Raw genomic sequence first — 10,637 nt, 5'->3', positions numbered from 1 at the left:
TATATGGTTATCAACAAACAACTCACTATGGCCAAAGGATTCTAGACAATTCTATATGCTACAGCTATCATCTCACACGCCATACTAGTACCACTAACATTCCCACATCAATCACAAATAATCAATATTTGGGTTCTCAACCGATTTATCACATCACATATGATCTCACAATCATTCTCATTCTCATAATCATTCTCACATCCTCTTTCCCATGAATCAATCTCTTTTGTTTTCATATAGGTATAATGTAGAGAAATATGTGACCTATAATGGTCAAGCTCCATTGATTCGAGTTTGAATAGCCGGGGTCCGTTGATTCTGTGCATAAATACTGAAAACCGTTGATTAGCTCAAGAATAGCCGGAGGATTTTTAATAAAAATCCTTTTCCTTTTAAAACAAGTAACTTTGGTAAAAATTAATCTTTCTTTCCTTCCTCCATTAATCATATATCACATCAATCAAGGTTTTGGCATGTCTCGCTCATTTTCGGTCATTTCACCAATTGGAGATACCCATTCATTAGCGTGGTCCAATCATCCCACTGAGTGGTGATACCCGTTCATATCATCAACAGATCTTATCACTTCGCCGAATGTCCATGGCGATACCAACAATGTCCATTCCGGTCATCTCACCACTCCAGTCTTAGCCGAATGGTGATACTCGATGTGTCATGTTCTCGTTGTGTCCACAATCTCAAACAGTCATTCATTTCCTATATCATTATAAACAATTAACCATATCATATAAACAATCAAACATATCATATCTCAACTAATACGCAAGCTCACACCTCTTTCTCGAGTACATCACTACGTCCTACATGACGTTCCAACCCATAAGTAACTCTACAACATTCTACCCACTAGTACCAATACTTAAATCACAGATGATAAACGCCATTGAAAACTTGTAGTGCAACAAATCAAGAGGACAAAAGATCTTACTAGACATGCTCACATCTACCCATAATACTCACCACGACACTCCAAATAGCCTACGGTATTCCTGTTTAACCTTATGGTACATTTTCCATCAACAACAATACTAAAACTAGGTTCTACAAGTGTCTCTGGATTGGGAACATCAATGAGTCAATAGAGATCGAGCAATCGAGTTTAGAGATGGTTTAAAGACGTCTAAGAGGTGGTAGAAGTGATCGAGAGTCAAAACAATCGAAGTGGGATCAGCAGGAGCAAAACTGTCTCATAATGTTGTATCGATACAGCAACCAAATCAAGAATTCTGATGCTACTGGATTCAAAATAAGGATATAGTATCGATACAACAAAAACATTGTATCAATACGATGACGTTTCGAGTAGCGATTTCTGCAGATTTTTCAAGAATAAAACTCCAACAACAACCAACAATCTAAAATACAATCAATGTGCAAAATCAACACATAAACACATAATAAGTGCAAGAAATTCCTACCTCGATTATCAATTTGGAACTAAGGAGATTGAACAAGCCATAGCTTTTAAAATCGACACCGCGAGCAATGCACCTCCACCGAGCTCTAACCAACGAAGCACGAGTCCCAAAACACGCATAGATGATGGATTGGAGGTTGAAATGTGAAGGTTTGGAGGTTTGATTGGTGAGTTTTGAGCTCAAAGGAGCAAGAGAGAGAGAGAGAGGGAGAGATGGACCAGAGGGAGAGAGAGAAGGGAGGATTTTCCATCCTCTACACACACACCCTATATATACTAGGACATACACAAATCACACTTGCACTCCCTCAACTTCCAATTCCATCGTTCAAGCCCTAGATTATATAAATTCAAAAGATTTCACATTTATTCAATATTCTAACATTAATAAAAACTTTAAACAAATTCCAAAAATACGAGTCTCTACATCTCTGTTTCAAACTACTCCTAAAGTTGGCAATCTCAAGGCCGTGAATCTTAATTCTACAAATCCAATCGAGCCGTGATGATATTCCCTTAGGTAAGATACCCGGGCTTCCGGATTACCATGCTTCAAAGGACGTATTAGCCCTGCGCTTGGGGTGATCATATATTTTGAAATATCGACGACAAAGCATCGGCGATTGAAGATTTCATCGCGATGTTTGGCGATTGGGTTCTGTTAGATAACGGTGGCTTGTGGTTGGGATGAAGGGGTGGGAGTTTGATAAATCGCTCGAAACAGCGTTGTTTTCTTGGGTTGTGTGGGTTGAATAAGCGGTTTGCGGTTGGTTTATTTGCTCTTTTGTAGTTTATGTTTCAATAACCACGATTGTGGTGTGGTTCTGCTTTTTCACTATCGATTCTGCGCTATAATTAGCTTCCTAGCCATCTAGTTGCATATAGCTCTACCATGCACGCAGTGCTCCCTACCGACAATGCAAAAAAAGCCACTTTGTTGGAATTAGTCGTACAAGGTTGGCATCGGTCGGTCTTTGTGGGAAGCATCGTCAATTGTGAAACTATCGTGACAGCTGGATATCGATAAGAACCATGCGCGACTCGAACACCTGACCGTTTGATCAATTTAACGCTGAACTGGATTTCTTCATTTGATTTAAAATGTGTTAGTTGTCTCTCGATATGTAATAGGTCTTTGTACAGTTGTATTAGTTGCACCCACGGTGGGTTGTAATATTCTCTTATTTCAATGCATTTCTAACGTGTTTTTAAAAAAAAAAAAACAACTAATTTTTTATTCTTTTATTATATAATATAAGCAAATGCAGTTCAAAAGACTACATTGGCCAACATTACAAATATAGTTCAAACGTTCTCTTTATTATCTAAATTTTGCCCTTTTAATTATTTTCCTTTCCCTTTTCTTTATAACCAACGCTACATTGGCCACCGTTTAAACAAAATTACCAAAAATCTCACGGGAAAAATGGTTATGGAAAAATTACGGTTAAATAAAATTCAAAGTTAAATGTATTTTCTATATATGAGCGAAAATTATTATAGTTCCATATGGTTCATCAAGCATTTGTGTTGTATCGAATATTTTAGGTTTTGGATGGTGTGATTTCATTATACGCTTCTTCTATTGCCGCTTTTGGGACGAAATCAAAAACACTATTGTGCAGGGGTGCACTACATGGCACATCCAAGCCGCCTCAATGTGTTTTCAAAGATTTGGATTTAAAAATAAACTCTTCTAGGAAAGAAATTCTTTTCTGGAAGAGTTATCAAATATCTACTTATAGGGTTTTAAAGAGCGCATTACATGACATTTTTTATTCAAATTCTTAATTTTCGTTATCTATTGAACTAAGTAAGTAACAATATAATAGTTGAAGAGATGAAATTGTCAAATTAATAGTTCAAGACTAAGTAAAAATGTTCAGGGACTAAGTAAAAAAAAAGTGCATAATTTAGTGGAGAAAAGAAAAAAGAAAACCTCTGGCTAGATATAAGTAGAAGATGATAGATACCCGTATATCCAAATCCAAATACAACTGAGATCGGAAGCACCTGAAACGACCGAGAAGCAAGGCAGAGGAGATGATGAGGGTCCTCCTCTGCAACTGCTCTGCTTCACTACCACTCCCAACAGTTACTCCCAGCAAACCCCAAACTCTCTTCACCACTACCACTACCACTACCACTTCCACGACTCTCAATTGGCCTCAGAAAACCCTAATCAGTGCCCTAACTGGCGCTCTCTCCTTGGGCCTAGCCGTCTCTCCCCTTTCTTCTCTCGCACTCCCTTCACCCCTCAATCAACCCCAAAATCACTCAACAGAATACTGTCGACAAGAGGAGAGGGAAGACAGCTTCGACGCGGCTCCCGAATCCATTACGGACGAAGGGATTGTGGAGGAAGCTTGGGAGATCGTCAATGATAGCTTTCTCGACACTGGTCGCCACCGGTGGTCCCCCGACACCTGGCTTGTAATTCTCACTCCATTACATGACCATAGTATCTATGCGTGTGTGAATGTATATATAGAGACGTATGGTCATATTTTATTGGCTGAACTAAAACTGAAGCTATGTATAATCACATATCATGGATTACCCCACCGAAGGAGATGATGTCAAACCTTTGCATATCCGTATTCTAGAACTGATTTTGCAATTAATTACTTCATTCAAACTGTGGATTCCAGAAATGACCTCCCACGGGCCGTAAATCCAATTCATGTCTAACTCGGTCAATAAACTTGTCAAAAGGTTTGCGTGTTATCATAATCCTGCTTATATGCAATGTTGTTGATCCATTTGACAGATTACCATGCTTTATCCATAATGGAATTTTTTGAGTTTTCGGGTTCCACACCTTGCATATACTTCATCCATTTATTTACTTTGCGTGGAAACGAAACTAAATCCTACGGCCCCGGTTAATTGGCCGGCCAGGCCTAATTATGAGGGATATATAATTCTCTAGGATGAGTAATTCCACTGGACAAAGAGTTCGGAATTTCCAGTCACAAGGCATTGCATATCTAGGGTTTTTGGGGCAATGTTGGCGATGAACGTAGAGCCATTTGGTTATACTACCCGTACTAAACTATAAAGCCTAAGTGAGTCGGGTACCAGTTGCACGCCACGGTCGCCAACTAGTTGAGAAGCAAAAAAACTTTGGTCACTCCTGTGGACATCTATTGCGTTCATTGCCCTGCTTGACTTTACGTCTGTCATATCAATTAAAACACCCTCATGCAACGGTTTCCGTGGTCATCATTATACACAAACTGTAATAGTGCACTGAAAATGTACGACAAAATCCATCCAGTTGCAAACAGTATAGTAATTGTCCTACCCTAGCTGGCAAAGGGAGAAAGCCTCTTATTATCACGTATAAAGGAAATAATTGGAAGGAGTGTTTATATTATTGATATATAGTAAAAGCCATCCTTTTATGTAGTACACCTAAGTATTTGATTTGGTTTGTTGTTAATAAATTCACTTATTCCGTTTTAATAAGCACCTTTGTGGCAATGTGTGATTGGATTACTTATTTTAGTTTGTCTTTTGTGCTACACAATAGATAATCTAGTTTAAAGTTAGGCTTACGCATGAAATAGTAGATCGTCGTTGTCGGTTCTTATAGTATGTGGGATTTATTTAATAGTTTAGATGGAATTGGATGTATGACTGTTAGCACAATATTTTAGTAAGACTATTAGCAAAATATTTTAGTAAGTTTGTCTTTGTCTTGACTACGGGAAATGGCATAATTTTTTCAACTCACTGTGCAGCTACACATGGGGCCAAATAGAGGTAATTATATGTAACAAGAAAATTGACATCTTGCCTATGTTTGTAAACCCTTAATAACTAGACGTGTATATTTCTTGTTTCTCACTTTGAATTCGTCAAAGAGTGAGTTCTTTAATTTGTGTCAATAAGCCTGATGGATTAGGTAATAAGATAAAGTGTATGGTGGATATTAATATAGAGGGCCACCTCCCTGTTTAGGGAAAGATGATACTCCCTGGAGGAAACTTATAAGTTTTGGTTATATCTAATCCCGCATGTGGACATTTATATCTGACATATGAGTTAGGGGGACTATCTTAATGACATTTGAAATGTTGGAGTACTATAATTGTGGGTAATTAATTTAATCGATGGATATCTGTAATTCTAGCGTGGGGAGATGAAAGAAATTATATAACAGCATGAAGGGAAATCCTGTTGTGCCTTGGTGCAAGATTGTATGGTTCCCTCATCACGTACCCAGGTGGACCATCATTGAATGGATGGCTATTTTGGGAAGACTTTCTACCAAAGATAGATTGTTGAACTGGGGTATTGTTCCTGATGGGGTTTGTGTACTCTGTGGAATGGCTTTAGGAACCCATAACCACGTATTCTTCCTCTGTCCTTTCTCTGCCGGTATCTGGTCCCATTTTTTGCACGTAAATGAAGTCACAAGATCTGCTATGGACCTTCAAGCTGAGTTGATATGGGCTACTAATCATACTTTCTCTGCCGGTATCTGGTCCCATTTTTTGCACGTAAATGAAGTCACAAGATCTGCTATGGACCTTCAGGCTGAGTTGATATGGGCTACTAATCATAGAAGCCGCTCTTCATTCAAACACTCCATTTTTAAACTGTCTTTGGCAGCAGTTTTGTATGGCATTTGGTGTGAGAGAGACAGGAGGGTCTTTCAGAGGCAATCCCTTAGTTCTATGGATCTCATTTCCATGGTAACTTCTGACCTCAAGGCAAGCTCTATTTATTGGAGGAAGGTGAAGAAAACTGATGAAAATCGCTTGATCTGCTTGGCTTGGAGCATTCCTCCTGCTGTGTTTTTGCATACTTTGTTTCGTTGTTTTGAAGGTGAGTGTGAAAATCACTCCCTAACATGAAACTCGAAATGTGATTTTAAGGTAAGGCTGGGAGTGCAATGATAATGGTGTGGTGGTATGAATTATGATTTATGAATATAGAAGTACCATTGAGGTTGATTTACAAATTTCTGCTTCCATAATAAGCTACAAAGCATCGATATGATACAGGATATGGATACAGTGATATGAGGAAATTCAAATATGTCGGATATGGACATGGTTATGATACACTAGATAAAAACATGATTTTGTAAATCTTAGTCGTTTTATTCTAGATAATTACAAAAATGGTGAGAACCATTTTGTTTTTCTTAGCATGCATCTTTGGAAAATAGGCATAAATTTTGGATCCTTACTTTTAATTTTTAAGACCTCCTAAGAATATTTTCTCTATCAAGTATAATCTGTTCACATTAATTAGCACAATACAATATTTTTACATTCTTCCTTGTGCCTTTAATTTTTGCTCTTCAAGTCTTAGATGCACAATTTTGTATACATAGTAACTTCTTTGCTTTTTTTTTTTTTTTTTTTCCGGTGCATGCTTGTTTGCTTATTTAGTTGTTGAAGTTCAGTTTTGCAGAATACATGTATGAAACGGTAACGATGTCAATCCAGAAAACTATAAAAAAGAAGTAAACTATTAGAAACCAATACTTTTATTTATTGCTAACTATTTTACTCCAAAACTATGCTAGAAGTTCCACAATCTCTTTTTTACAGAAGTTTGGATACATGATGAAGAGTATTTGATACCTCAAAAAAATTAAATAAATACATATTGTGAAGATTTTGTATATCTATTCATGAGTAATTGAGGAGTATCGATAAAAATATGATACGAATGAGACTACCTCTTGAATTATCCGTGCTTCATAGGTAGGAAACCTAGTCCCTGTTGGATTTTGCTTGCCTTCTGTAGCATTTACATATGCTTGTACAGTTCTCTAGTTATTTACATTTTTACAAGGACTTAATATTCCAGATACTAAGAGTGATTTGTGAGAAAGCGCATAAGATCATGGCTCCATTCGGTTTATATCCTGAATCGATTTTTCAGAAAAATAAAATCAAGCTTTGTGCTTGTTGAGGTGGTTTACAGTTAAATACTGAAAATACTTTTTCTAGCGATCTTTTTTGCACAAAAGTTGAACTAAGTGGAATTTGTATTCGAAAGGTGAAATGAGCATTTTTTTAAAAACTATTTAAAAGCTTTTTGAAAAGAAAGTTTAAAAATTATGGTAGAAAGACTAATCGAGCAAAACCCATGTTTTAGAGCCCACTCTCTGTTTTTGATCAGGAGTACACGGGAATAGGATATGAGTTTGATCTGCTTGTTGCTGGTGAATCTGTTTGTGACTGTATGTGTTTAATTGGCCAGACATTCTCTTCGCACTTTGCAGTATTTGTGTTCCATCGGGTTCAAATAATTTTTTTTTTCTAGTTGTGCTGTGTGAGATGAAATTAGAGAGATGAGGTAAAAGCCTAGTTTTCGTTGTGTAGGGTTCTTACAACAGTGACTCAGTGAGAAATTTTCTGATGTCATCTATACGCACTATCACTGAGTCTTAGGACTCAGTTTCTAACAATTCCAATGGTACAGTAAATGTTTCTTGTTTTTGGCTATCTATGTATCTTTTCTGAGTGTCTTCAAAATGTTTGTTTCTAACAAATGTTTGACCTCCCTCTCCCTGCACTTCTCTGCCCTTGCAGTCCTCTGGGAATGTACGTCAAATGCTAGAATCATGATAATAAGAGGCTTCCCCCATTGTCAGTTCTTTTTCCTTATAGTTTCATATTGGTCACTGCATACCATGTGACATCTACTATGTTGAATGAGAGACACACATGCATAACATAATTGTGAACATTGCCCACACTCTTTGAAGTGGAATAAATGGTTCTGTTGACAATTAATCAAATTAAATACTTAGTTCCATGATATGAAAGCATGGTATTTAGTAGTATATATTATGGCAGAAACACTCCTACTAAAATAAGAAGTAACTAGAGAGTGAGGAGAAAGAACAGATAAGGTCCTCATGCAGTGTTATGGTTGAGAGGAGGGGCAATGAATGTGATAGCTGTCGTCAGAAGAGCCCAAATCTTTTTTCTGCTTCTCAAGGGGGAGAAGACATATGTCAGCACTCTTTTTGTATAGGATTACAGCTCGTGCCTATTCACATAGGCTTGTTTTATATGGACCAATTTTTGTAACCAGATGAATTACATTGTGGAGGAAATACAAATTCGTTGCCAACTTATGCCACAAAAACACGAGATGCGTAAGAGTGTAGAAGATCATTAGGTGCAATCAAGTGGTATCTGTTAGTGACCTGGCATTATTTTTGCAAGTTTCGTGACCATGGGTTTAGTTTTTTCTGATTGTGCCGCACAAGACCCTAGTTTCTTCCATGAAGGATTATTATAGCATTAGGAAATTTTTTGATGTCTAATCTATCTGCCCTATCACCTTGTCTTGGGATTCGGTTTCCAGGTTTCCAACAACATCATTTTACCGTCAACATTTCTTGTTTTTTGCCTCTCTATCTTTCTATTCTGAGTGTCTTCAACCACAACTGACCTTACGCCCTCTGTCTCTCCCTTCACCTCTTTGCCCTTGCAGTCCTTCAGTGATGTACGACAATTACCATAAACTACATGATAGTAGGTTTTCTCCCTAGTTTTTCCTTTCTCTGTCATATTGGTCTCATGAGAGCCATGTAACATGCGTTTCTACCTACTTTTGGATGGACTTCATCTAACGGTTGTGTTGCGCTATCGATGTTTGTCTATAGGGATGATTCCCAGAATGTTGGATGGGGGTGTTTAATTGGGATGCTAGGCGTGAAGTCAGGGAGGGCAGTGAAGCGTGATTGCTTTCTGGAGAATTGCCCAAAGCTTTTCTGCTTCTCAATTGGGTAGAGACAGTTGGTGGTCCATTCACTTGGGCTTGTTTGTTTTTGTCGATCTTGTTTATCTAGATGGGTATATCTTCTGTTGGAGTTTGTCCCACACGATCACGTCGGTTAATTATCTCCTCCAAAACTAGTATATGAGCCTGGGCGGCCTCTCCGCCCATTGCCAATTGGTTTTGAATTGGATGCTCTAACATGGTATCAGAGCTAGGGTTTCGGAGACTTTGTTCCCCCTTATTTGTGCCATAAGTACATCGTTGTTTGTTGTGATCCTTGTGTGATGGATCGTTTGCTTACCTCTCCACGTTTGAGTCATGGGTCGCACGTGCAGGGGCTCCCTACTTCTAGGGGGAGTTACCCTAAAGCTATGAGTGTTGGTGGTTGTCGGTTAATTATCTCCTCCAAAACTAGTATATGAGCCTGGGCGGCCTCTCCACTCTTGCCAAATAATTTTGAGTTGGATGCTTTAACAACTTCTATTTGTGGATGACTGCATATGTACTTATCTTATATTGCCAGCGTGCACATTAGATAACAGGACAATCTTAAAATAAGAAACTAAAATTGTCTAATAAGATATTATCGTCATATCTAGAATCTAGTGGTTACCAAACAAATAGCATCTTCCTACGGAACATTTTGGTTACCCACTATTGGACTATATGTGACGTACTTGGCCTTTTTTGGTTCCAGCGAAAGAAAGAAGATATCTTAGCCACTTCCATTCAGACGAGATCAAAAGCTCATGACATGATCCGACGGATGTTGGCTAGCTTGGGTGACCCCTATACAAGATTTCTTTCTCCCGCTGAGGTGATCGGTCCTCCATCTTCTGTTTTCTGATTATTTACATTTGGATAGCTTTTCAGTTCAGTTATTGCTTTAGTCTAGGTGCCTTGCTTATCAATGCCTCTTCTGTTGTCATTTCCGCACATTTTGGAAATATAAACAAATATTGAAAAGTTCAAGAAATTAAGATTTTGTGACAGTGAGAGAATAGCATGCACTCGTGGCAATACTATATTGTCACTCCTAATGCTGTAAGAGGTAACTGGTATATCATCGAGTGCTATGCTTCTGATTTTTTTTTTTTTGTTTACGAGTACCTTCATTGTGATTTTGGAATTGAAAAATGATAAGCACCATTTTCTTTCATTAGTACTTCTCTGTTTCTTTGTTACTTAAGTACCGTAAGTTATGGTCCTTATGGAGACTTGAATTTGAGTTCCTTTATGGGGGGAATGCGACTTAAGTTGCTTGGGTGTCTCTGTTTTTTTCAATTTTTTTCCTAATGTTAATTTGGTGTAGAGAAGCACCAGTAAAAAAAAAAACCCAGCATTTGTTTGCTCGAGGAAAATTACACCTAAAATAAAGAAGGAAAAATTTAAAAATCAAAAGTCGCATATCTTTCGTTTTTGCTCATACAAGTGCTTA

At 37.8% G+C, this 10,637-nt stretch overlaps 1 protein-coding gene across 10 annotated transcripts in view; it reads left to right on the top strand.

Moving 5' to 3' along the window:
- The first annotated feature begins 3,409 nt into the window (after window positions 1-3,409).
- Window positions 3,410-10,637, top strand: part of LOC131314469 (carboxyl-terminal-processing peptidase 1, chloroplastic) — a 29,200-nt gene continuing 21,972 nt past the window's right edge. For 4 of the 10 annotated variants that reach the window (XM_058343158.1, XM_058343147.1, XM_058343126.1 and 1 more), the window contains exons 1-2: window positions 3,412-3,871; window positions 9,897-10,016. In XM_058343158.1, coding sequence (XP_058199141.1) covers window positions 3,482-3,871; window positions 9,897-10,016 — 510 coding nt within the window. In that variant the 5' untranslated portion in view covers window positions 3,412-3,481. Of the gene's footprint in view, window positions 3,872-9,890; window positions 10,017-10,637 lie in introns of those variants that run through there. The other 6 variants (XM_058343118.1, XM_058343111.1, XR_009196417.1 and 3 more) reach the window with 5 other exon arrangements.

Source organism: Rhododendron vialii, chromosome 2a, assembly GCF_030253575.1.
Source record: "Rhododendron vialii isolate Sample 1 chromosome 2a, ASM3025357v1".
NCBI lineage: Eukaryota > Viridiplantae > Streptophyta > Magnoliopsida > Ericales > Ericaceae > Rhododendron > Rhododendron vialii.
Note: the sequence above shows the minus strand (reverse complement) of the source record. Positions and strands in the feature narration are given on the sequence as shown.